At 47.3% G+C, this 26,675-nt stretch overlaps 9 protein-coding genes across 9 annotated transcripts; 5 read left to right on the forward strand and 4 right to left on the reverse strand.

Annotated features, from left to right (window-relative positions):
* Positions 1-182: 182 nt before the first annotated feature.
* Positions 183-3,961, reverse strand: I302_108496 (uncharacterized protein; the record flags this gene model as incomplete). The annotated part of the gene is made up of 19 exons (XM_065870685.1): positions 183-595; positions 682-718; positions 789-961; positions 1,046-1,085; positions 1,165-1,283; positions 1,350-1,477; positions 1,547-1,762; positions 1,824-1,893; positions 1,959-2,021; positions 2,093-2,200; positions 2,263-2,306; positions 2,362-2,458; positions 2,533-2,606; positions 2,663-2,725; positions 2,799-2,910; positions 2,977-3,144; positions 3,251-3,469; positions 3,580-3,813; positions 3,868-3,961. The coding sequence occupies 19 exons, from the start codon at positions 3,959-3,961 to the stop codon at positions 183-185; spliced, it is 2,472 nt and encodes an 823-aa protein (XP_065726757.1).
* A 561-nt stretch (positions 3,962-4,522) lies between these two features.
* I302_108497 (uncharacterized protein) lies at positions 4,523-5,624 on the reverse strand (the record flags this gene model as incomplete). The annotated part of the gene is made up of 3 exons (XM_019193733.1): positions 4,523-4,644; positions 4,842-5,161; positions 5,401-5,624. 3 exons carry the CDS (start codon positions 5,622-5,624, stop codon positions 4,523-4,525), a joined length of 666 nt encoding a protein of 221 aa, XP_019043856.1.
* A 934-nt stretch (positions 5,625-6,558) lies between these two features.
* On the forward strand, positions 6,559-7,566 carry I302_108498 (uncharacterized protein; the record flags this gene model as incomplete). The annotated part of the gene is made up of 3 exons (XM_019193732.1): positions 6,559-6,674; positions 6,842-7,268; positions 7,414-7,566. 3 exons carry the CDS (start codon positions 6,559-6,561, stop codon positions 7,564-7,566), a joined length of 696 nt encoding a protein of 231 aa, XP_019043855.1.
* Positions 7,567-7,957: 391 nt separating this feature from the next.
* Positions 7,958-8,848, reverse strand: I302_108499 (uncharacterized protein; the record flags this gene model as incomplete). Its single annotated transcript, XM_019193731.1, has 5 exons — positions 7,958-7,986; positions 8,109-8,201; positions 8,353-8,391; positions 8,478-8,549; positions 8,743-8,848. The coding sequence occupies 5 exons, from the start codon at positions 8,846-8,848 to the stop codon at positions 7,958-7,960; spliced, it is 339 nt and encodes a 112-aa protein (XP_019043854.1).
* A 766-nt stretch (positions 8,849-9,614) lies between these two features.
* On the forward strand, positions 9,615-12,874 carry I302_108500 (uncharacterized protein; the record flags this gene model as incomplete). The annotated part of the gene is made up of 12 exons (XM_019193730.1): positions 9,615-9,926; positions 10,115-10,215; positions 10,312-10,537; positions 10,639-10,720; positions 10,787-10,856; positions 10,950-11,089; positions 11,163-11,225; positions 11,296-11,367; positions 11,428-11,522; positions 11,589-11,662; positions 11,744-11,895; positions 12,000-12,874. The coding sequence occupies 12 exons, from the start codon at positions 9,615-9,617 to the stop codon at positions 12,872-12,874; spliced, it is 2,262 nt and encodes a 753-aa protein (XP_019043853.1).
* A 1,232-nt stretch (positions 12,875-14,106) lies between these two features.
* I302_108501 (uncharacterized protein) lies at positions 14,107-18,405 on the forward strand (the record flags this gene model as incomplete). Its single annotated transcript, XM_019193729.1, has 6 exons — positions 14,107-14,566; positions 14,767-15,966; positions 16,144-16,379; positions 16,538-17,400; positions 17,517-17,817; positions 17,938-18,405. 6 exons carry the CDS (start codon positions 14,107-14,109, stop codon positions 18,403-18,405), a joined length of 3,528 nt encoding a protein of 1,175 aa, XP_019043852.1.
* A 903-nt stretch (positions 18,406-19,308) lies between these two features.
* I302_108502 (uncharacterized protein) lies at positions 19,309-20,571 on the forward strand (the record flags this gene model as incomplete). The annotated part of the gene is made up of 5 exons (XM_019193728.1): positions 19,309-19,479; positions 19,573-19,734; positions 19,827-20,232; positions 20,307-20,373; positions 20,448-20,571. 5 exons carry the CDS (start codon positions 19,309-19,311, stop codon positions 20,569-20,571), a joined length of 930 nt encoding a protein of 309 aa, XP_019043851.1.
* Positions 20,572-21,272: 701 nt separating this feature from the next.
* Positions 21,273-23,165, reverse strand: I302_108503 (uncharacterized protein; the record flags this gene model as incomplete). The annotated part of the gene is made up of 4 exons (XM_019193727.1): positions 21,273-21,343; positions 21,411-21,689; positions 21,753-22,935; positions 23,037-23,165. 4 exons carry the CDS (start codon positions 23,163-23,165, stop codon positions 21,273-21,275), a joined length of 1,662 nt encoding a protein of 553 aa, XP_019043850.1.
* A 1,387-nt stretch (positions 23,166-24,552) lies between these two features.
* Positions 24,553-26,087, forward strand: I302_108504 (uncharacterized protein; the record flags this gene model as incomplete). Its single annotated transcript, XM_019193726.1, has 3 exons — positions 24,553-24,803; positions 24,917-25,767; positions 25,837-26,087. The coding sequence occupies 3 exons, from the start codon at positions 24,553-24,555 to the stop codon at positions 26,085-26,087; spliced, it is 1,353 nt and encodes a 450-aa protein (XP_019043849.1).
* Positions 26,088-26,675: the final 588 nt, after the last annotated feature.

Below are 26,675 nucleotides of genomic sequence, written 5' to 3' on the forward strand. Positions count from 1 at the left end.
AAGCGCTGTGTAGCCGCAAATCCATCCGACACTCTTGTTGGACGATGAAGCAGCTACATAAGATGATAACATTGCATTTCACGCATCTATACCATACCAAACTCCAATATTTACATTACATCAATACAACATTAGCCAATACCAATGATCGACTCAGACTGATCTACGCTTTCCCTTTACCTTTACCCTTCCACCACCTCCCCTCTCTCCCTATCCTTACTTTCCCTGACATTCTCACCACCTCCGCCCCGTATATACTGAATGTCAATCCCTTCAGACCTGCCGAAAGAGCTGACATCGACCCCACGCAATATCCCATCCCTCCTCATCCTCCTCTTCCTAATACTCTCCTCAGACCTCACCTTCCTCCAAGCATTAAGAATCATCTTCCTACTCTCCCCACTAACAAACTTACTCTCGGCCTTACTACTCTCCACCCGTGGTTTCCTGAGCACGTCGGCAGGCGAGGATGCAGCTGTGGGAGCAAGCCGCGTTTTATAAATATTCGGTTTGGAAAGTTCCGATGAGATTCCTCGGGTGGTGGATTCTAGGGATCGGATAGCGCCTGAGAGGGGGTTGGTCACTAGGCCTATACCTTCAGAGTTCTCATTAGGATTATCCGTTTTTATTGTAAGAAGAGCAATGGAGAGTATGGAGCAAGGGAGTACAGCGAATACTTACTTCCTCCCACTAAACCAAATACGCCTCCGACCAAATTCTATAACACAGTCCACACTCCACTCAGCCATCATTCATCGCATAAGGATAATCAGGACATAATCACTCACCCCCCTCTTCAAAGGATCCAACGGACCATTAACGAACCCTTTTACCCCATCCTTCACTCCCTCAACCATCTCACGTCGAGCCTCTTTCATGCCTGACTTGAAATCTGTGATGGGCTTTGGCCCTGGACCGGTAACAGTATCCACCAAAGGGAACTGTTCGTTATATATCGAGTCTACAGTTCATATTTTATAGTCAGCCCCGACACACCGGTGATCTAGGAGAAGAGATAGGACAGGTGGGGATTGAGAATGCTCACATTGTTGCTGAGAAGAAATATCAACTTCTCTCGAGGGAGGCTATCATAACTTTACAATCAGCCAGTGAACGTATCAATCCAAAACGAACAACGAAAGTCACAACCAGAATATAACTTACCTTCTCGCTGAACAGGTGTCTAACGCTCTTCACAGAGTTACTCAAAGCCATAAAGAAAGCTTGTGCACCTCCAATAATCGGGTCCGAGTCCGCTTGAGTCGATGCATATTCCTTTGGACCTATGGCACCACCAACATCAGCTTGACTTTCCAGGATACATACCTCGTGCTTGAGGATGGACGCACGATTCAAAGCTAGATCACTATACTCCAACTTGCCCTCTTCCGCCAGAACACCAGCTACGACTCCCGATAAGAGCAGGCAAAATTTGGGATGATAGAATGTCGCTGCGTGTCCAGGAGCGATATCACATCTAAATCCCACACCCCCATCACATCACAGTCATCAGCCTTGAAGGATAGCTTTTTGAAGATGTGTTTACCGCATGTTCAATGATGGTAGATGACGATGTATTGATTCGACAGATTTCTGTACCCCATCTTCAGAACTGAGACTCCCCGCTAGCTCTTTCAGATTCGCTTTGATCTCTGAAGACAAGGCTTCGTCAAGAGCTACCGAGAGAAATTCCACGGACACTTGTTCAATGGGGATTGGACGGGGGAAAGCACCAAGTTGGAAAAGACGATTAGACCAGAAGCTGGATATAGGCCAGATGAGCAGAAGTACACTGCATGAAGTCGCTGGGACGGTCGACTTACTCGTCTCCTGAAACCAGGATTGTGATGGAAGGTATCGAGTAATTGATCGTCAAGGACGCGATATTAAGATCTTCACAAAATGTTCAGCCATCAGTGTCTCGAAGAACGAGAAGTGAAATAAGGGTCAACACCCACTGCCATCGTAGATCACCGCCGATACTTTCTCATTCCCGAGCAACCAAGACGAAGCATTTTGGTCTATTCAGTTGCAACAATCAGCATGTTTTCTCTGATCACACACAAGGCAGAGCAGGAGGTTCGACACCGACCTTCCAAGATAAACACCTCCGAAGGCATCTCTCCAGCAGTACTCATCCCCTTGATACTCAAAATCGCACCATATCCCATCTTCTTCATCCCGCCAGTGAGAGCACTTACTGATAGTGCAGACAATTAGCAAGTCAAGTCAAACCAGCATTATTGAGGTTATGATACCTACCGACATTCTCCCTCAGTTCGTGATCGACAGTCGATAGATCCAGACTTTATAAGTCGGTATGAGCGACAGTACCCAATTGAGAGAATGCGATTCACTCACTTCACGTAGATTACCTTCCCAGCATCTTTCAAGAACCCCAGCAATCCTTCGTCTGGTCTATAACCTTTTGAGTCGTCAAATACGAATCCAGCAATATCTATACCAAACCACCATCAGCCTGAAACCCTGCGAGGTGAAACGTTGCTGTTATATGCAGCTCATCCGACATACCAATATGCTCCCTCCAATCATCCGGTCTGCCCAATATCCCCTCATCCCATAGGTTTGTAATAGGGATTTTCAGCCTATTGTGGTTTTCAGCCTATCCACAATACCAGGTCCAGTATATTCGCCCAGATACTCCAGACCAAGGGGTACTTGACGGAAGTTCTTTTTTATCGCTCTACCTAGGTTTTGCCATATCCTATCCCCTCCCACCGTGTGATCAGCTATTATCTCTTTCTCTTGATCAGTTTAAGCAATGAGGAAGAACCAACAGATTATCCACCAAAGCGTAGCTTAGGTAATTCGTTAGTCCTTCTCCGGCATTCGACTGAATGGGGTTTGACGAGGGGTGAGCGATGGAGATTGTAGGTGAGATTGGTTTATCTGTTGAATTGTCATTACCATCCACAATCTCAACAAAGAGCGGGATGTAAGATGAATTAAACCTACCAGAAACGATGTGTACGGGTATACCATACAATTCGCCCAAGTGGACATGTGCCAACGTATCTGGATGAGCGATGATCAAATCGGCAGCGAATGGTGCGCCGGTCGACGAGTTGGGGAGGTAGGTGGATTTGTAGAAGCTTCGAAGGGTAGATTCCATCTGCTGGGGGTCTATAGTCTTTGAGTCAGGCCGCCATGCAATCTGTTTTGGAAAGCAAAACCCTTCCACGTGCATGGACAGTATCATCCGGATCTAGAGTTATGAATACAAACTCACCATCCGCCCAGCTCTTCAGACTGAAGTTCGGTCCCGCAAGAACATCGTAAAACTCCAATTTCCCTTCCAACTCTTCCCCATCTCGCCCTCTAAGCCCATCAAGCCTCTGTTGGAACTGGAGTATAGTATCTCGATGTGTTTCCTGGGTGGAGATTCGTACGCGGTGGGAATGGGATTTTATCATTTTCAAAGCGATTAGACGAAGAGGTATGAGGTTCGCTATTCACAAACATGAGTGTCAGAGATATGCCGCAACGAAGAAGAAGTCGAGTGTACAGAGGAACAGGAAAGAATAGATGTTGATATATGATGTCTGTTGGATTACTCACCCTCCGTACCCAGATAAAACACCACAATGTTCGAAGGCGGTATCTCCCTCCTCGCATCTTTCTCTGCAGCATATTCTTTAACGGTGGGTGTGATTCCATAGGTCAAATCTGGGAATTTATCCTCCTTGATATTTATGGAGAGCTCAATCTTCCCATTACCATTGGAGCGGGAGTTGGACCAAGATGCGGACGAGTCGAGGATCGCACTAGTCGGCGAGGTGAATATGTATGGATCTGATATGATGCACTTCATGAGCTGCCACTCTTCCCAGATAGATCATTACTTACCTATCATTCTGCCTGCTCCATGAGAGGATGCGGAAGTGGAAGTTGCATGGCGCTGATAAGGTGGTGGAGGGATATCTCCATGTTCTTCCGGCATAATTGCGGGTGCTGCTATATACGATGAGTCTTTTAAGCCTTGGTGCGGTCAAGTGAGCTTGCAGTCAGACTGTGTTGTAGAGCAGTCTGAAGTCGAACCTGCATACTGTATATATATTTAATCTATTCTTGGACAGTGGGCGAGCGATGCAAGCTATGTCGAATTGTCAACAATTACGCTATTTCCGTCGGAAGCGATATCGGAACCGAGCTCATCACCGAGCGGATCATGACAGGGGATATTTCAGTGCACAATCTGAGAGTACTCGCTGTCATTGGCAACTTCCTTTCCCTCTGTCTGTTTAGAGACGACGGATATGGAGAGTATGATCGTCATTCATCAACCAAAGGATACGTGAGGAATATTCATACCACACAAAATATAGAAGGACCATTGAGCACCCATGCAACGTGAGAAAGAGAAAAAGTCCATATTATATTACACACAATCACTAATAATGAACAGCCATACCAATCAAAGCCGTAACATTCTCCAATTCGTCTCCGGCATCCCATTCCTCCCAGCTAGTGTGACGATCACACCTCTTCCACCTACCCCAAATTATCTTCGCAGTATTCCCCAAGCAGTCAGGACGGTAATCAACAGACTAGTGAATATAGCCAGATGAGCAGGTTGAGAGAAAGTTTCGAATGCGCTTGAGCATGTCGAGCAGGTCCAGCCGTCTGTAAGATAACACGGAGTATTAGCAAATATCCCAATATCCGTATGTCGCTCTTCCAACATTATCTCACTTCTCCACTCCCCTGTCCGCCCACAAGGATGAAGTCTTGACGGCAATGACGATATCCCACCAACCACATCCTCCTCCTCGTACTATTCCCAGAACCCCTGAGTACATTCAAACCAAACAACAACTCACCAGACAAGCTCGTATACCCCCCCGGACGATACATCATGAAATTCGTTCCCGCATACGGACTAAGATAACCCCCCTTAACGGCCGACCCGTCCCCCCTCTCATCAAAAATCTTGAGCACGTACGTAGCCTCTGCGAAAGGGACTTGACCGGGTATTTGTTCCCAATCGTAGGGGTTCCATACGACTTGTGTTGTATTTCCAGGGAAGACGTTGGCGTTGGAGGCGTTGGTGGAGCCGGAGCCGGTGGGGCTGGGGCCAACGGGGTAGACGTTGCCGTTTGCTGAGCAGGAGGCTAGGACTGTAAGGGATGTGGGTTGGACGCTGCGTAGTTCAAGGGGAGGGATAGGATGGCGATATTGAATGGGGCGAGGGGATTGCGAGGTGGGTGAGTGTTGATTGTTCGAGTACGTCGATGATGAATCGACAAGCGGTCAAGAAGGAAAAACAGTAATCAAGTCATAAGTCAGCTTGATTCTCTGGAAGATTTTGATGTCGGTTGTAACCCCAACAACATCAATCTCAAAACACCACCTCCAAAGATGTGAAAAATACACACTCACAGAACACTAGTGATATTCCACCCAAACGTAATCCAACTATCCTTCGCAATCTTATAATAACTCGCACTAGCCGTCGAAGGAGGTTGAGTAACAGTGATCCCACCCGCAGCGGCAGTGGCGGGGATGGATATAGAAGTGGAATTTCGATTACCCGATGCAGATGCTGAAGCTGAGCCTGAGCCGGAGGGACGAGCAGTAGCTGATTGGGACTGTTGCTGGGACATGTTTCACTTTTCAAGGTAGTGTCGAAAGGAAGAGGTATGTGTGTCTTGTATAATTTATTTACTTGTTCAATGGTAACGAAGGGACGAAGTGATATGTGAGTTTCCTTCGTTTTGTGAGAGATACTATGTTTGTGAAGCTGGGCTGGTATCGTTCGATCGTGATCGTAAGAGTATGTCGTAGGGTCGTGGGAATAAGATGAAATGGAAAACGTGAATATCGTTAATAGTGTGAGGTCAACGGTGCGATGAAGTATACTATGTATGATGCTATGAGGTATGCTATTTTGAGAGAGATGAGAAAAAAGAATGAGAATGAGAGAATGAGATATACAAATACAAAGGAGGTGAAGAAAGTGTCAAATCGTGTTGCACTACTATTCAGTCGAAATCCAAACGTTGTATGATATGTGAATATATACGACGACACCGTGCACAGCCCCTGATACTCGCCGCTCCTTTCTCCTTTGTCACCATCGCTACGATATATATATACATCAATGCACCCACAAAGCATTCATGCATCTCTCTCTTCTTGTCATAGATATATAGTCATCCTGATGCATACATACGATCTTGAGCTCATCTTGACACATCACTATTCAAATTCAAATCTTATTCTACGAGTAGAACCCATTCATCCCGATGATGAAAACATGAAACGTGAATGACTTTTTTTTTAACTTTAGTGTGAGCTCATCACGTGGTTTGGTATTCGGTGGTCGCCGATTCTAGTACCGCACTACCAGTCCGACTAGACGGAAAAGATAAGTAGTAGTAGTATTAGTAGTAGTAATGAGCTCCCCTCTCCTCTCGAGTCAAGCAACAACGAGTCATACTTCATACCTCATAAAGTATAAATAACTGATATACTCGATATCCCACTCCCATCCCCTTTCCCTTCAATACGCTTCCATCCATAATCAGGATGACCAAAATGGAGAAGCATCATCTCGTCTCGGAGATCCCTCCGGTGGGATCTAAGAACCCTACTTCACAGGAGATAGCCAGGAGGGCTAGGGTGGTCATTGAGAAGGTATCAGCCGAGGAAGTGTGAGTGATACTGTATCTGGACTCTCATCAAATACCACTCTGGTAGAATAAGGATCACTATACTGTATTCTTGATAAGATATTCTCGGGCGAAGAGAAGAGAAACGAAAAGAAAGGAAATTGAACTTCCGGTCCATCCGACGATAAGCTAACCTACCCCCCTTTCAGCCCACTCATCGCCCCCCGTCTCTCAGCAATAGTCCACCAACACATGTCCCTCGACATCTCAACATATTTCACCCATCCCTATACCCTCACAGACTCCCTGAAGCTATTCAACTCCATCTCCCCACTCCTCATCCCTCCCTCCTCCGCCCCCTCCTTCCCACCCCCTCCAGGGGGAATCGTAATGTTCGTAGCGCGTCTCCTACCCTCTGAACCAACCAAGGAATCAATCGATATGGAGGGTAATTTCACAACACACTCTGAGATTGTCGGTAGTGTTCAGCTGCAGTTTGCGAGTATGCCGAACGGAGCGTTCAGGAGCGAGGTGAAGAAGATGTTAGTTGATACGCGGTATGGTGGACGGGGGATTGGGAAGGGTTTATTAAGAGCTTTGGAGGAGGAGGCGAGGAGGTGGGGAAGTACTACTTGTGTAAGTCAAGTTTCACTCTTCTGTCTGCTCTCATGGCTGTGTATCGATTGAGTTAGACCGTTTGTCTGTACTTATCCGATACCACATTACGATGGACCTTAACATTAATTTCTGCCCGCTGATCTGTTTATTCCGCCCACCACAGATGCTCGACACAGAACAAGATTCCCTCGGCGAGAAGCTCTATCGTTCGTGCGGATGGACACAGCTAGGCGTACTGCCCAAGTTCCACTGGCCGCCTGATAAGTCCGAGAAGAGGGCTACGGTGTTTTATTATAAGCATTTAGATGATGAGTGAGCGATGTAGAAGGTAGAAGAACCAGACGATGTGGCAAGGGGATCTTTCCATTTGAGACAGATGTCGGTCGAGATATAAGTATCGAGAGATACAGATATGTCTGTGCAACACAACAAGGTGGGGGGAATGGTGTATGAGTGTTTGGGAATCCGCTTGTTATCAGAATTCAGTGATAGATTCTATAATTAGTATAGACCCATACGTCGTGATTATTGATGTTGTACCAAATACAAGTAGATGATAGACCACGATCATGGCAGGTTTCAAAAATACATTTGCATACAATCATTCGCCTGATCTAGCTGAAGACATGAATATCGTCAAAGGCTGATCCAGCTCCTTCTTTCAGTCCCATTCGCGGTGTTGGGCTGGGGTTGGCAGAGGAAGCGATTTATTGAGTAGTGACGACCTGGTCGGCCTCTACATGAGAGAAGGGCAATCAGCATTAATCGTCATGACCACACCAATACCTCAGGACTGAAGACAGTAGTGTTATGCCAGTATAAAGGGGGCTTATGCTCAAATGGAAAGACATCACTCACCAACATTCTCAACTACGTCGTGATCACCTCCAAAGTCAGCTTGGAGGGTTGAAAAGTCCGACGCAGAGAGAGACACAGTTATGAATGGGAGGACTATCAAATGATTTGATTAGCATCAGCACATAGAATAAAAGACACATCATAAGGGCCACGGCTGGACGGTGACCGGCGGAAAAGGATATTCGGCGGGGATAGACAGTTCAGGGTGAATAAAGGAGTTAGAGATGGGAGGTAAGATACTCACTCTTCGAATTGAGGTTATCATCCTTAACGATAGTTGCTCCTGTACATCATCCCGGACCGGAAGGATTAGCACACTCAAACTCAGCATCTTCTGCGATAATTCACCGGGTGAAAGTTCTGACCCACCTTTGGCTTTGAGATCATCAATGATCTTTTGTCTCTCTTCGGAAGAAGACGATTTCTTGAATTGAACGATGACTGCGAACACTAGTATTAGTTTATCCGTGCATCCTTTGAGAGTGAAAAGCGGCAGTTGCGATCAGGGTTATGAGTAGTATCATGATCGATACTTGAGCGTGAGAAATTGGAGTAGTGACCACCCTGCTCCCTGCTACTCCAACTTATTCCGCTGTCATGTGGAGCGGGCTCTACCTTGATACAAGGGACTTACCGTCTTTGTGAGCCATATTGATATTATCTAGTGATAGTTGATACGCTGAGGCGGTGAGTAGAGTGAGATAGATGAAGAATAGTAATGATTTGATTGATAGTTGCATTGTATATAGATACAGATGAAGAAAGGAATGAGGAATGAGTGGTGGTGGCAAGAATGGCGTGTTTGATGAGATAACCGCCATGACCGGGTGGTACATCTGACGGACATCTCCGCTTCAATCGGCACTCGTGGGACAGATGGGGTGGTAATGACGTCAGTACCAACCAAGTAAGATTGTCCGAACCCCGACCGAGCTCATGTTTTGTATTTGGTTGTTTGTCTCACTATAATCAACCCATTTTCTCACGGTTAGTCTGTCTATCCCATCTATTTGGGTCTTGTCAATAGGGATCTGTGAGAGATGTTGGAGCATGTAGGGTATGAGATGCATTTGCATGCGGTAAGATATCGCATATTGAGGGTGAAAAGGAGGATGAACGTTTCAACAGTACCATTGAGCAGAGGTGCGCCAAGGACATGCCGGGTGATCATGCGTCTGCAATTGCGTACAGTACGATAGTTTCCATGATATAAATGCATATCATTGCACAGCTATACAGCGGGTATAAAAGAGTGATCGACCGACTATATATATATACGTACTTCTTTCTTCCTTTTAACACGACTAGAACGAGTCATCGTCGAAAAGATCGTCGTCTCTGCAATCGGATAATTATCATTCATATATAGATAACCATCCATCCTCATTATATCTGTTTATCGCCTCTTCATCAAATCAAATCATTTCATCAATCACCCCACCCATATCATATCATATCATAACGTAACTTGAACCCCACTACACTGTCTTATCACAACACACCACCATGTCCCCACACCGAAAGTTATCAGTCTCCTCAAAACGTCACCCAACCCAAATCCAAGATATCTTCCTAGGTCTCGGACTCTCCCTCTCCCCCCAACCATCCGAACGTAAACCGGATGGCAGCGATCCAGGGAGGGAGCTGGAGTATTCCGCAGTACTGCATGATGGGACGGGTGTGGTTGAGTCAGAGACGTTCCACACTCGGTATTATACCCTTGGTAAAGAGGGGGAGGAGTTGGCAGAGGAGAATAAACGGATTGGGAGGGAGGTGTTGGGGCTGATTAGGAGTATTCAGACTGATAAGGGGATGAATGTGAGTGTCTTCCGCTATACATCTGTCTTGTCCAACATGTAGGGAGAGTATACAGAGTCGAGGTGTGGGGCTATGTGGGGATCATTGAATACAAGCGATCAATTCTCGATGTAGATGCTGTGAACATCATGGAGATACTTCAGTCCCGCTGCATGAGTGCAAGCTAATCGACCGTACCCATCTTGTAGGTCCGAATGGTAGCTGTCGCCGAACCTGTACCCAAAGAATTCAAAGGCCACGAAGGTGTACAGTTCTTCTCTACCTTATGGTTACACGTCGATGTCATTCCGTGAGTCCTGCACCGTCTCTTGTGTTCATACATCATGATCGTGGACCACTACTAGACCATGGTCTCAGCTCAGGCTAATCACTTCTGCGTATTCAGCATCCTCGTCAACCCATCCACCTCAATCTTCACCAAACTCCCCGCACCATCCACCTCAGCAAGCGCAACGGCAGCTATCAGCGCCGGTGTCAAACACCTTCATCCAGCTACTCACTCAGCTACTACCGCCGATGTGGACCCGACTGACCACTCGGTCCAAGTGGACTGTAATGGTCAGGTCAAACTTTGTAGTATCCTCCAATACAAACAGAGTACAAGTGATGCCGTGGGTATTTGTCTCCTCCTTCTCACATAAGTCCATCCCAGTGGAATGGACATGCCGATTCTGCGATTCCGGATGGTACGAGCTGATGAGATTTGTTTCAGCTTTGGAACAGATTCACCGCTCTGGCAGATCACTTAAATAAGAACAACATATCCATCTCCTTCTTCTCCGCTACTCCTCAAGGTAAGCTGAATTTCTCCTTCTCCCCTGAACCTCGCCAAGGTGGTCAGCTGATATAAGAGTCGATAGGTGGTGGTGTCGCTCTGATGAGACACGCTATGATCAGACTTTGGAAGATGGTCGGATTGAACGTCAAGTGGTGAGTATCAAAGCTATCGCCTCCCATCATATCACTTTGTACTCATCCAACAGTACTCGAGTGTGCGGCTCACCTCCAAGGATGTACCCGCAGGTACGTCCCAGAAGGTCACCCAACCGTATTCGACATTACCAAGCGTAAATTCCATAACGTCCTTCAAGGGGTTGCCCCTCAAAATATGGATCTGACAGATGAGGATAAGAAATGGTTCGAGCTTTGGACCGAGCAGAACTGTACGTTGACGATCAACCCCATCTGTATCTTCAGTCATGATACTCAAGCGAGGGCTAATACTGCTGAGTATAGACGAATCATTCTGGACCAACGGTGCGATTGACGCCTCTATCATCGTCATTGATGATCCTCAACGTGAGTCACTACCTGCTATGAGTCCAGTTGCTAGGAGCGATGTTGATGTGTTCAATGTTTTGATGTTTAGTCACCGCTCTTATCCCGATCATCAAGAAGAAACGACCAGATGCCAAGATCATCTTCAGATCTCATATTCAAAGTGAGCTCGATTGTTTTATTATGTCAATGGGTATGAATAGCTCACACGCTTGACGTACAGTCCAATCTGATCTCACGGATGATCCCCAAACAATGCAACACAGGACTTGGAACTACTTGTTCGACTTTATCAAAGATGTAGACTTGTTCCTTGCTGTCAGTGTTTCTGTTCCCTCCCTGTGCGATCATACCAGGAAGATATATCTGACTTGATTTACATAGCACCCCGTCAAGTTCTTTGTACCCAAGAACGTACATGAGAACCTGCCTGTTCTCTACATGGCTCCTTCGACTGAGTGAGTGTTTGACTTGACTCAGGGCTTCAAGTCGATGGTATGGGTGAAAACGGGCTGATGAGTCTTCCCTATTCCATCTAGCCCTCTGGATGGTCTCAACAAGCCGTACGGAAGAGCATCAGTAAGATACTTCCGACAATACTTCAATCAACTTTCACTTCAACAATGTGGTGTGCACATCGATTGGGACAGAGGATATATCTGTCAAATCGCACGATTCGATCCTTCCAAGGGTGAGTGGTCGTCTCAGACCCCTGAAAAAACAGCTCTGCGCTGTCAGCCCCATTAGATGGTTACTTGTGCATTTGCTGACATTGATAATGATGCTTGCTTGCAGGTATCGACGACCTCGTCGCTGCCTACCTTCAATTCCGAAAGAAGCTCGAAAACTCTGCCAAACCCCCTGTCGACGGTGGTCCTCAACTGATCATAATGGGTCATGGATCCGTCGATGATCCCGATGGATCATGGATTTACGAGAAGCTCCACGACACTCTCGGGACCAAGGAGTATGCACTCGTACGAGACGACGTAGCTGTGGTGAGAGCACCACCGAGTGACTCCATCCTGGGATGTATCCTCCAAGGCGCATGGGTGGCCACTCAGTTATCGACTAGAGAAGGGTTCGAAGTAAAAGTGACCGAAGCAGTCAACAAGCGAGTACCTATCATCGCCTCTGATGCGGGTGGTATTCCCCTCCAAGTCAAACACGGGAAGAACGGGTGGATTGTCCCCACCGGAGATCGATCGGCGGTAGCCAACCTGTTATACGATATTTGGGAAGGGAAGGTATCTGTCCATAGAGATCTGAGCGGATCAACAAGGGATGCGGATGGAAAGACCGACCCCAACTCCATCGCTCAAGCTTGGGTAGGGGATTTCGACAAGGAAGCTCAGAAAGTGCATAATGACGAGGGAGCGACGTCAGAGGATTTCTGGACGGTCGGTAATTCCACGAGATGGATGTTATTGTTTGATCGACTCCTCGGACTCTCCCCTGAAGAGAACGTTTCTGGCGCTAGCACCAATGGAAAGGCCACGTTGGGGCTGGAAGAGGAATTTGGCAAAGTGAAGATTACGGCTGAACAGGTTGAGGTACTAAAAGGGATGAAGGTGGGGGATAAGTTGAATGATAAGGGCATAGATGGGGTTAATGTTTGGGAGATGGTCATGGGTGAAGATATGATTGAGGGAGAGGGGGAGTTGATTTAGGTTGATTGAACGTAGTACGAGTAGGATGATGGACGATACAAGTACGATATATACATGAATATTTGCTAGGTCGGATAGAATATGATTGATTTGAAATTGTATATAGTATTAGCCAGAATGGAAATGCAATAAAATGGATATAGAATTATACTTAGCAAAACATTGTTAGCACTCTATGCTCCACACCTCACAGCTTGTGCATGGTCGTCCTTGCCTGGGTCGGATGTGAGTACAAGTACTTTGCTGAGATGTATCTGTTATATACTAATATCGCTGAGCATGAGTAGAGTCAGTCATGAGATGAACCTACATGGACGTGGGCTCTCGTAATGTGTTCAGGGTAACCCCATACAAAAGTCCACATTTAGACCAACCTGCACTTGGACCAGGCGTCTTTTTTGTTCGTTCGTGCAAGTGCAGTCGAAATGAGACGCGTTTCATAAATCCATAATCCCATATTCATACCCTCCTCGCATGCTTGCTTCATCTTGTTACACATACACAGTACTCTTCGACTTGCATTGACGACCAACATCCAAACTCAGCCACGTCTCTCGGTGTCAAGTGCAAGTGCGATAGTCTAGACTTTTCAGGTGATATAGGATATAGAGCCATAGGACACAGGGTCAAAGGAACGACTATCCATCTATCCGACACTTGACTTTCACTTTCACCTCGACAAGTATCAGCTATACGATCCGTGCTTGACTATCATCCCATACCATCCCAATCTCGACATCTTCATCTTATACACCATCCAAATATCGTCTGTATACTTGATCGTATCGATACTTTCTAGTCCACCAACGAATCTCACGCCAAATCACGTTTCACGTCTCACGCCCAACGTACCAACGCATCACGCTCTTTTTTCCATCTTCCCACTTCAAAAGCTCTCAAGACAGATCACATACCCCGTCTTGGCTGCTATTGCTAGGGTGAATACTCAGCACAGATATCACGCAGCAAGTAGAGTAGTGCACCAAAGTCTAGGACATCCGTGGAGCTGAATCCCGGTTTCGACTTTTACACACCTATCTTTGTGATCTATACCTCGTCAACATTCTCACTTGCTTAGATCTGACCAGCTCATTGGGGTATCAGATATGACACCGACACTCTTTCACTCTCCCAAGATATAATCCCACCCACAACACAATACACTGCATAGCAAAACGTCCAATAACGACAGTATCATACCATCTCAATACAGACTATACCCGTCGGCCAAGATGCCATCAAAATACGACGACGCCCCCCTGCCCTTCACCTCCTCCGCCCCCTTACCAACCCGCCAACAAACTCTCAAATCCAGCGGAACACTCAAACGAGGCAAGACCTTAACCCGCCCCGAACGACATGTAGCCCCCGTCCCACTCATCGCCCCTCCACCTACACAGTCTTTCTCCCCTTCCTCTTCTCTCCCAGAATCGAAGGGTATGGTGGGCGAATTGGATTGGTGGAGATTGTGGTCCTACGCTACTACCTGGTGGGCTCCGCCGGTGGTCTTAAAATGGTTTGGAATAAAAGAAAAACAGAGTAGACAGGCTTGGAGAGAAAAGGTTACGTTGTGTTGGATTGCGATTCTTTTGGGTGGGGTGGTAGGGTTCGTGACGATGGGGTTGCAGAAGGCTTTATGTCCTGATGGTGGGAATGCGGGGCATTTGTATGATAGGTTGGGGCAGAATGAATGTGAGTGTTGCTTTGCTGGGTCTATCACGCAGGATTGGGAGAGTCCGGAAGATTGAGGATCAAGGATCGGTGGGCAATTTGTGGGATGGTGGTATAGCTTGCCTCGTCTCTAAGCGTAGATGACGAGGTGTCGAGGAGAATCTGAATTCGATCTTCCGATTCACGATCGATAGTCATGCTGACTCATTGTACACCCCCAGTAACGCTGAGTATCTCAGGATACGTCTTCAACATATCGACCTCGAAAACGCAAGAGACCGTAGACTTCTATGCTCTTGCCAAGCAGATGCCAGGACAAGATATTACCAACCTCTTCACACGTACGGCAGCGGATTATCCCCAATGTTCTTCCACCGCTAAATACGCCTCCACCCCTTATTGCACGAACTCTACCACTTCCACCACTACCAGTTCGACATCGCAGAGTTGTCCATTAGCCAAACCGGGAGATTCGACTTTTTCGTCACTGGCTATACAGAATACATCAAAGATAGAGGGATACAGCTGGGAGCAGGTCGCCGCTCTTAAGGAGTACCTGGTGATAGACGGAGTAGTATTAAACATGAAACCATACCTGGATGCCAACCCACAAGCGATATCAGGAGACGAAGTGGACAAAGCTATTCGACAAGTACTGAACAACCAACCATCCTCAGGAAAGGACGCCACGAGATTATTCTACCATCGAAAGGCCATGCAGGATTCCATACCGTGTATGCAAGCGCGATACGGCGCAGGAAGAATAGATAAAGTCGCTCCCGGGTGTTTTGTCGCCTCATTGTTCCTCTACGTATCGCTCGGTGTGATCTTGGGGGTGGTACTGGTTCGATTTGCCATGGCGTGCATATTCAATTGGTTCATGTCTGCCAAATTAGTCAGACCGCCCAAGGATCTAGGAAGAACAGCGATTAGTCCAGCGGTGATGCCCGAGGGAGCAAACATGTCCATCCACAATAAGACGGGTACTGCACCATGGTCCAATCCCAATGCAAATTCCAAAAACAAGCTCAAGAACGGTAAGAAGATCAACGGCCTCAACTCGTCTTCGACAACGCTGGTTAACGGTAATCAGTCCAACGAACCTTTGATTTCCCTTGCCAAAATTGGTGCAGAACTATTTACGGTCTGTCTAGTGACGTGTTATTCCGAGGGGGAAGATTCCATTAAAGGGACGATCGATTCGATCGCATCGACGAACTACTCTGATTCGCGTAAATTGATTTGGGTAGTGTGCGATGGGATGATCACTGGACATGGAGAGAAGGTTTCGACACCTGATATATGCGTTAGTCTCATGGATGCTGATCCGAGGTTTGGGAATCCCATGCCTATGGGGTATATTGCGGTGGGGAGTGGGGCGAAAAGGGAGAATAGGGCGATGGTCTATGCGGGACATTATGGTGGGTTTGCGGTTTTTGATCTTATCATTTATAATCGATGGATCGCTTGTGCTACCGAATAGTAGGTTGATGGGGACTAGGAGCGAGCAATGTTGCATCTGAAAGGGTGAAGGTTGTATGAAGTATACAGTAGTTGAATAACAGAAATCGAGCTGATTCGTTCAAATGATCACGCAGTATCCAAAAACGGTCATCGCACACCCACGATAGTAGTCGTCAAATGCGGTATGCCGTCCGAAGCGAGGGATAAGAAACCTGGTAATAGGGGTAAAAGGGATTCACAGTTGATTCTCATGAACTTCTTCTCGAGGGTCACGTACAACGATAGGATGTCGCCATTGGATTTCGATGTGTTTAGGAAAGTGCAGACTTTGATGGGGGTTACGCCGGATTACTTTGAGACTTGTTTGATGGTGAGTGATATATCCGTTGAATCATCTTCGAGAAAGGACGTATACTGATTGATCATATCTCATCTTTTTGGCACTTGCTCATTGCTCTATACGCACCAACCCTACCGTCCAATATTCATCCCATCTTCTCACAAATCCTTTCGTCCATGCGTTTACAGGTCGACGCAGACACTAAAATCTACCCCGACTCCCTCCGATACCTCGTCAACTGTATGCACCAAGACAACATGATCATGGGTGTATGCGGAGAAACTCGAATAGCCAATAAACGACAATCATGGGTGACCGCCATTCAGGTATACGAATATTTCATCTCGCACCATCACGTCAAAGCTTTCGAATCGGTGTTCGGTGGTGTGACCTGTCTACCGGGTTGTTTCAGCATGTACCGTATAAAAGCAAGAAAAGACACCGACAACGATTGGGTGCCGATCTTAGTCAAACCTGAGATCGTTTCCGAGTATTCACAATCGGAAGTACATACCCTCCATCAGAAGAATTTATTGTTATTGGGAGAAGATCGATTCCTATCCACAATAATGTTACGGACTTTCCCCCGGCGGAAAAATATCTTCCTTCCTCAAGCTAAATGTCGGACCGTCGCTCCTGATACATTCTCGGTGCTTTTATCCCAGAGAAGACGATGGATCAATTCAACCGTGCATAACCTAATGGAATTGGTCAGAGTTAGAAACCTATGCGGAACATTTTGCTTCTCAATGCAATTTGTGGTATTTATGGATCTGGTCGGAACGGTCGTCCTACCAGTTGCGATCTGTCTCACCGGAGCTTTGATCATCAATTCGATATTGGACCCACCGTCAGATTTTCAGGAAGCTATTCCCCTGATGTTGTTGGGTGCTGTATTGGGATTACCGGCGATCTTGATTTTGATCACTACCCGAAAGGTTATCTATATAGCTTGGATGGTGGTTTATCTTTTCGCGCTGCCTATTTGGAATTTTGTGTTGCCCGTTTACTCGTTTTGGCATTTCGATGATTTCTCGTGGGGTGAGACTAGGTGAGTGAAATACCACTTTCATCTTCAGCTGGAACTCAATCCTCCCCCTCCCTCCCTGAAACTGCACTGTGAAGGATATATGCTGATTTAGTTCTCTGTCTGTTCACGACGTACAGACGAGTCGAAGGAGAAGTCCGATCCAAAGCACACGACGACAAGACAGCCGTATTTGACGGTACGACCGTGCCCCTGCGAAGATGGGAAGACTGGGAGAAATCGAGATTACGCAAATTGCGGAGAGATGAGAAGAAGCGAAGAGAGATGGAACGACAGTTTGGAGCTGGGTTCCATGGGGACAATGATGGGTTGGGATTGGGTCCTACGCCCCGAGGGGCATGGACAAGGAGCGATTATGAGAGTGATTCGGGGAGTGTGTTTGGGAGTGAGGAGGATGTTTGGGGCGCGGAGATTGGTGGGGTGAGTGTTTTGTTTGTTACCTCTTCTGTCTACAAATATTGCCCATTCTCTGGCGAACATGAGAACCTTGCCGTGTCTGTATAGCTTCAGAGCTGACTTTGAATTTCGATGACCTCATAGTACAACGAAAACAACCCTGCGTTCCCTCCACCACCCATGGCGCTATCTCAGCAATCCCACCATAACGGCGGAGCAACACTGGGTCAAGATGAGATGGCTGCAATCCTTGATTCAGGATTCGATGATTCCCCGCCCCACCCATCTCAATCAACCTTCCGAACCGAGAGGAACGTACCATCCCCCTTACATAGACACCAACATGATTATTCGCCTCAAATGAAATACCAGACCAACGGCGATAATAACAACAGCTCGTATATTAATGGACCAAGAACACCTGATATGCCCACTACGGGAGATAGTGTCTCGTCGAGTATTGAGAGTCGACCGCAGGGTTCCGGGCACGCTAAGAAACGGTCGGGCGGGGTAAATAATCAGAGAGCACACAATTATGGGCCGATGGGTCCATTGCAAGGGGATGATGATGATACGGGATGGGGCGGGGGGTTCAAGGGAAGGAAGTTATGAGTTTAGTTTAGATTAGATGTCATAGTGCAGTGATGTGTTGTGTTGTGGTATTTGGGAAATGTATATATGGTATAGCTTCCTGAGATTGATGCGTGATTACTTTTTTTTTTGGTCTGGACAAGTCCCTGTGGACCATTCTGACTGCAACAATCAATTGACCACAGCGACTGTCGATACATGCGTATTTCGTCATGGTTCCATGGTTAGACAATGATCCAGAAATCATGTCTCTCTGTACCATCAATCGTTACTTCTGCATATTGTTGATTATTTGAGTCGATGTCGTCACTGATAAGACTTACTAGTTGTTGCAATCCGATGCGACAAGTGACCTTCATGTGGAACAAGATGACCATAATTCTAGAAAGCCTCGTTCGTCATAACTCCTTTCGCCAACATATTCATGATCAAACACGTGTTCCCATACTCAACTACACTAGTATTGATGTTTACTTTTGCACAAACACACAATACACGAAGAATACACCCGGATACCGATCCGAACACACGGAGATAAACAGACAGATAAGATTTAACCTTCACCGTTGAATCAGCCACGGCACGAATATGTACTGATGTCTTGGCCTCCTTCCGAGTCGTACTATTAAGTAGGTAAGGTCAATTGATAATGACGATGCAACAAGACATGTCGTTTGGCCTGATTTCGGAGAAGGTTCAATTTGATCCGGCTAAGATGCAAATTGTTCTCATGAGGTGAGGGTGTTGGCGATGTTTGTTCGTATCTACATTCTGATCTTGAGTAATGTTGAAAGTCAACACCACTATAAAGCAAGGTGCAGTCTATTCCCCAGGCCCTTCTAAACATAAGGCTTAATCTGTGCGACTTTCTGCAAGCAATTATCGTTCTGCCTTACCAGCTTGATCCTCCGCAACTGAGTCACAATGCTATCGACCCCATGCTTCCTCCTTTATTCCGTCCTGGCTATCTCCCTACCATGGAAGGTGTTAGCCCAAAGCGCAGGTAATCCAGCGTTTGTTGGGTGTGTAGACGACCAGTACTTCCCCGATGATAGCTTTGATGTCGGTTCGTTTGATGATCCCATAAGCTGTGCTGTGAGTCCACACTCTTCCATCTACACCAATACCGTACCATAACTTGGGATTTAATGTAGTTCAGCTGAGTTGCTGATGGTATAATCGCATTAGCAATTCTGCTTTGGTGTACCGGAGCAATTCAGATATTCCACCTGGACGCTGGTACCGCAAGATATAAATCGATGTTATTGTTCGAACACCTTCCCTGCGAGCGGCGAGATCCAACCTGGGACTGATGCCGATGGGGGGTGCGATGCAAATACACAGTCCTACGTGAGTGTCGTTTCATACCTGCACTGTACTATTACGTCCATCGCATGCAACATGTCTTCCCACCTAATTTAATGTCCACCACCAACCCATAGATCCACATCACCTCCTCAACCTTCAACCTCGTAGGCTGCCGCTCAACCCAAAGCTCCTCATTCGAAGTGATCGTCTCATCCCCTCAACAATGCCTCGCATCATGTATGAACACCGGCTACTCCTTCCTCTCCCCCCAATCAGACGGGTATCACTGTTCCTGCGGCGAGATAGCGGACTTGGGCCCCCAATCCGTCAATTGCGGTCCGGAGGTGTGGTCAAGCTTCGAACATACCTCGGGAGACTTCGTGGCCAATGCTCCTAGCGGATTCGTCAAGAGACAGAAAATACGACAGAGGAGACTGGAAAGTCAGAATCTATACGAGTTTTGTCCGGCGGGATTGAGGGCTTGTAGTGTGCCGGGGGACGAGAGGGCGTTTGAATGTTTGAGTGTGGATAGTGAGTTGGGTAAGTGTCTGTTTGGCTTTTATCCTTGTCGTGCTAGACTGACGTGTTCTCGTAATGACTCGTGGGTCGAGCAGAATCATGTGGAGGGTGTATGTATGGAGATTATGGGGTTGGGGCTCGGACCGATACGTTGGGAGTAGAGTAAGTCAAACAACCATCATGTGCTATTATGGTCCTACCTGGATTTGAAGGCTGACCTGATCGACATGTCCCAGCTGCACCTCACTCCCAGGAGTAGCAATGGGCGCAGTGACTTGCTCTTCTGGATTGTGCACCGCTTTCGCATGTGAAGAGGGATTCGAGCTCAGCTTAAACTCCACCTGTGTATCGCTTTTCTAGTGGTGGGATATACTGTAGACCGCACGAGCTTGTACAACCTCGGACATTGTTTGTTCAGGCCGTCGATTGTGGCCAGTTTCCAGTTTCCTTGTAACCCTAATCTTCCTTTTGGAGTGTAAAATATGTTTCTTCATCTAATCTTCATACCGCATCCGGTGTTCGGCCTTCATTTTGCTTTTGGTTTCGTACAATGGACGATATTCCGCTTTCGGGCTCTCAGAAGGAATTGAAAGGGTAGCTAGTGGGTACTATTCGAAATACAACGACATAACAGGTACTTTATAGCAAGTCCATTAGAGGCGATACGCATCCTGCTCTCTCTTACAAAACAGATTATCAATACAAAGTTGTTTGAGCTTCTCATATCGTTTGCTCTCCTGCTTGCATTGCTACGGACCCCGCAATCACGGCTATACACAAAAGAGTAACATCGGAATAAATGTCCAGGACAATCATATACAAACAGAGTATATGCACTCTACGAGAATGGTATATACGTATATAAAATGAGAAGCAGGTAAGGGAAAATGTAGCATTTTATGTCTATTTGTTTTCTGGTTTTATCAAGGCAATATGTATGTATGGTATCGAACTTCCTCTGACTAGTCATCCAGCACGGGCAATACACTCTCACAAACTATTTCTACTATCATCAAACACACGGTGTCAGATCGATCATTCGCGCTCTGATATCGATCGATCTAGAAGTCACTCCATCTTCTGAATTTTCTCTTTCTTGCATCGCCTGGGAAGCCCTCTGGGGCGGAACTTCCTGAGAACAGGTAAAATGGGTCAATCAGCTCTCCGGACCTATGGCAGATTACGCCACAGGGACTCACCTTCAGCAGGGGTTTTTGCGGTAGGAGAAGGAGTAGGAGTTTCAGAAGTGGTAGGAGCGGCTGCGTTACCGGTGGTCTCTGCTGGAGGAGCGGTTTGGTGAGCACAGTCGTCAGTGGTGACGGTCGTGGTGGAGGTGACGGTCTGGACAGGGTTAGAGTTTCTGGGGTATTTCCAGTTCTCTCCAGGTGTGAGGGATCGTTTCGCCTCGTCTGGGTATGGTGCTGTTGGAATATTTCGCCTTCGTTCCTCCTCTGGGACGCTGACAGTAGGACCCGAACCTGTTTATAATGCATGTGAACAGTCAGCAAAGATTCTTTTGACACGAACTTGGATCTACTTACCTTCTTTAGGGGTTTGGGCAGTGGGCTTAAGGGTCTCACTGGATGTGGGGCAGACACAGTGGTTTCTAACCATGATGCCTCGTCGTCTGTCGGCATCGTTACCTTGGTAACCTGGGGTAGGGAGTTCTCCCTCTCTGGGAGTTGCGGCAGTCGGAGTGCCAGCTTGGCTGGTGGTACCTTCTGGTGGACATTCGCAAGGTTCCTCAGGGGGCGGAGGAGCAGGAGTAGCGGGAACAGCAGCGTTGCCTGTGGTTGGGCAAACACAATCACCGTTTCTGGCGAAGATGCCTCTTCTTCCTTCTCCGGGAGGTGGTACAAAGTCGTCTGATGGGCCGCTACCTTCCTTGGGAGTTTGAGCAGTAGGTTTGGAAGCTTGGCTGGTCGTACCTTCTGGTGGACAGACACATTCGGTAGGAGCTGGAGGCGCGGGAGGAGCAGAGCTCTTTGGTGGACAAATGCATTCGCCACCTCTAGCTCGGATACCTCGTCTTCTCTTGCCATTAAGGGGGACATTTGATTGAGGTAGTTCACCTTCCTTAGGTGTCTCATGAGCGGAAGTACCAGCCTCGCCGGTCTCACCCTCAGGTGGACAGACACACTCGTCTTCCTCCTCAGCGGCAGAGGTAGTGATAGGTGTAGCGGCGTTCTCGGTGGTAGGCGCAGGGGGAGTGGTGGGTGCGGGTGCAGCAGAGGAAGTTGGGCAGACGCAAGTGTCTCGAATCTTGATCCCTCTCCTTCGTCGTCTTCTCGAGTTTGAGTCATCTGGGTAACCTTCGGGAGCGAGCTCGCCTTCTTTAGGAGTCTGGGCAGTGGGCTTGGGAGCTTCGCTGGTTTCGCCTTCCTCTTCCTCGCACACACATTCCTCAGGAGTGGTGGAAGTAGGAGCGGAAGCTTGCTCGGTGGTGGCGCAGGGAGTGGTGGAGGTCTCGGTCACCCAGACGGTCTCGGTTGTAGGAGCGGCATCTCGAGGTTGAGGAGTATAAGCGGGTGGAGTGTAGGTGGCAGGAGGAGCAGAGGTAGAAGGTTGATCAGAGGTAGGAACGGCAGATCCCCAAGTGCACGTGGTACCGGCAGCTGCACAGGAAGCGGACAAAGTTTGACAGACGGCAGGAGCGGTTTGACCAGAAGTCATGGGAAGACAACATTGGTTGAAGTTCTCGTCGTTTTGGTCCATTCCCGCGCACTGTACGTTGCATCTCCTTATTAGCAAACATCGGAGCAATTCATGAACAGGCAGATAAAGGATGGAGAGCATGCTGGGATGGGAGAGATTAGATGACTCACCCCGACATTGCAGTATCGATAGTAATAGTCGTAAGGAGACTCGAGGTAGACATAGTAATAACAGGCTTGAGCCACACCTAGGACCACGAGGGATCCCAGGATGTAAGGAAGGGAGAAAAAGCTCGGCATTGTTTAAGCCTTGCTATTGATCGGTGGAGTGGAGCTGAGATGGATTGATGGATATAGATATGTAAACCTGATTTAAATGAGTGAAAAGTAAAAGAGGTCTAATATATATATATACGAGTGAAGTGGAAAGAAAAGGATGAGATGATGATGATGATAAGAAAAAGAGAGAAAGATCCTGATCAGTCCGAGTAGATATAGTAGAAAAGTCACACAGTCAATAAAGAAAGTGCAAAGTAAAGCAAATAATTTTTGATTGTTATCGTTCTATAGCTTAGATGAACTAGATTGAAGTGAAAATGAGATGGGGGAAGATGTATTATTGATATAGATCAAAGTGATCCACACTACTTATTCACTTCCATTTCTCCTTCACATCGCCTCGGGAGAACCTTTGTTCTGTCCTCCCTTGAGGGTGTTAAATTGGTCAAGTGGAGAAAGGTAAAGGTAGGGGAAATCCGGAAATAGGCGTTTGAGCAGCAGAGGTCCTTTGTGGACCAGCTTTTCGAGAAAGGAGTGGGAACGCACCGATGCGACGTCTGTTGAAACATCCAAAATGATAGAGCATAATGGCACTTCAATTCACCTTTGGTATTGACATCTTCGTGAGAATGTTTTCGCATCGGAGTGTCAATCCAATTTGGGATGGTAGATCAAGGACCGCCTTGGTGATGGGGTTTGTGGGTGGAGACAGGACGGAGAAAGTCTATTATTGATCCATTAGTATTTCATGACTAGTCAGTCGATGCGTTTGTGCGTGTGACAAGCAACCACGTTCTCTCATTCATGAGCAGGAAGGGGCATACTTGGGATGATGATCCGCCTTGTTCATGGCCGAGTTGGTGGCATAATCCTCATGGAAGGCTTGCCTCGAACATTTAATGTCGATGAGTATTGTCATACGGTTGTGGCGAGATAGAACCGGTGAGAGCTAGATGATTGATTTTGAGCATGATTCATGTTGTGTATGAGTTGTAAGATGATGATGATTCAGGCGGAGACTAAGAAGAACATCGAGACATCTTGCGCCAAATGTCGACTGAACGTGTCTGCTCGTTGCCGATGACGTCATTGTCTCGTTGACATGAGTTACAATAGTCCCGTCAGACGCGTCGTGGTGGCCCAATCATGGACAGGTCATGTACAGCCTTGACCTTGAGCTTAGGCTTCTATCGTCAATATAACATACATACTACTTGTACACCTGACTGCGACAACCTCACTAGCACCATTCACAGTGACAAGCGGTGACAGAGACAAGGTCAAATCATCTTCTCCCCCAACAATCTTCTCCTGTTTTGTTACAGAGCAAACATTGAAACCAACCTCTGAATTCCAACTTGATCTTCATCCCTTTGAGCGACTCTTGGCGTTCTAGATCCCCCATACCATGTCCTCTCCTCAACCTCCTTCCACCCCTACCCCTAAGACAGCTCGACCAACCATCACCACACCACATCGACGGACAAACTCTGCCTCTCATGCTTCGCCCATCGATTTCAAGCCCAAATCCCCGGCGGCAAGGAGGATGAGCATGACCTCGACTTCTCAATCTGCTTCTATCACGCCTCAGACGCTCGCAGAGAGAGTGACAGAGAATGAGCAGCTCATATTAGCTGGAGGGGTCAGCTCACTGATGTTGTGAGTCGTACCGTCCAGCCCTCTCATTGTGATCGTACCATTCTGATACCCTCCATCCTCTCCCATTCTTCGTGATAGCACCCTTGAAGGAACACTGCTAAATAGAGCTATAGATGCGGTATCCTCTACTCCCTTGTCAGTTCCTCCTCCCTCGACACATCAGAGATCCACCACCACGCCCTTCCCCACAGAGCAGCATATTTCGCCCGTAAATCCAACATATTCAACGTAATCTTCGTAAAACGAGCATGGGGTTGGACATCGGTCTTATACCTCCTACACCTCTTTTCATCACCTTCGATACCATCCTCCATCAACGCAGGACCAGGAGCAAGAGCTAGGAGGCTGGGCGTATGGGTACTAGCTACGGTGGCTTGGCTGGTATTTACCAGTTGGTTCTTCGGTGCTGGATTGGGAGATAGGATCATAGCGTTGACAGGAGGGAATTGCGCCGTACCACTACCCACTGGAGTCGATCTCAAAATCGCAAGAGAAACTTTCCCTTCCTTGTTCACTGCTGGAGAGAAGGCTAGTAATGGTAGGATATACGTTCCGTTGCCGCACCAATATTGCTCAGGCACACCTTTGACTCCTACGACCTTTCCTCAACTATTCAACCTGATCCCCTCCCACTCAAATATACACGCCACGTCCAGCCACGAGTCACTTCAAGCTCTCCCCAGACCAAGATGGCACAGAGGTTTCGACATCTCAGGTCATGCGTTCCTCCTTACGCTTAGTGTGATGGTCTTAGGACGAGGATTAGCGGAAACTTGGAGATCTTGGGCTGCCTCTGCATCCAGGGTGCAATCTCGCAAACCAATCAGAAGAGATAATGGGACTTTAGCATTGATACATTACTGGTCGGGAATAGCTGCGACAGGTCTAGTGGGGATATGGTGCTGGATGATCTTGATGACTGGGGTGTATTTCCATAACCCACCGGAAAAGTTATCCGGATTAGGTGAGTTCAATCATCTCATTTGCCCCTCTATCGATGGAATGGGCTGTCATCTAACGTTCCCTCACACAGTCCTCGGCCTGTCCACAGCATACCTGATCAACATCCTCATACCTTCCTCCACAAATCCAACCCCATTCAACCCCATTTCCACGCCCAACTCGGCATTCTCTCGTCCAACCTCAGGTATAGGAGGGATCTTCGATGAGAACGCAGCGAGGAGAGGAGGCGTGGTGGATGACGGGGTGATATATGAGGATGCAGCTGAATCGTCAGATGAGGATAGGGTGATGAAGGAGAAGGGTAAGAACAAGACGGAATGAAGAGATTGATTGGTATGAGTGTGAAGATGTTTGGGACCATTAACGAAATTGAATGAACCGAAATGTAGTAAACACTTGAACATCGTATCAATGGTGTGTTACGTGTGGTGTGTATGATGATCGACAAGAATGGTTACCAGATGCAGTACCTTATTCTATATTGGATCCTACCATATCTTGGCTACGTTAGGTGGTCCTGCAGTACGTCCAACGTGGCATATCGTGACCAGAAAGACCTCTTGAATATAGATCGCTTCGGTATACAGCCCTGGGCACTCAGACGTATCCAAGGGTGAACGATGCGTAGATCTCGGCATTTGAAGGATCCAAAAAATCACATACTGTAGAAGGGTGCTTGTTCGTACCACTATCGCTGCTTTGCACGACAGTATTCGAAGTATCGGATCGGACATCCGAACTGGTCTACTCGAAGATACACCGAGTGCAGTCAATCATCCAACAGTTCGGGCAAAGACATTGCTATGTGGACTGACTGAACCCCGGTGGGTCCAACGAGGTCACATGCAACTGTTTTCAGGATGATGGCGTAAGAGCAGAACCACTAACAAGCTTAATAAGGTGGATACC

Source organism: Kwoniella bestiolae, chromosome 7, assembly GCF_000512585.2.
Source record: "Kwoniella bestiolae CBS 10118 chromosome 7, complete sequence".
Taxonomy (NCBI): domain Eukaryota; kingdom Fungi; phylum Basidiomycota; class Tremellomycetes; order Tremellales; family Cryptococcaceae; genus Kwoniella; species Kwoniella bestiolae.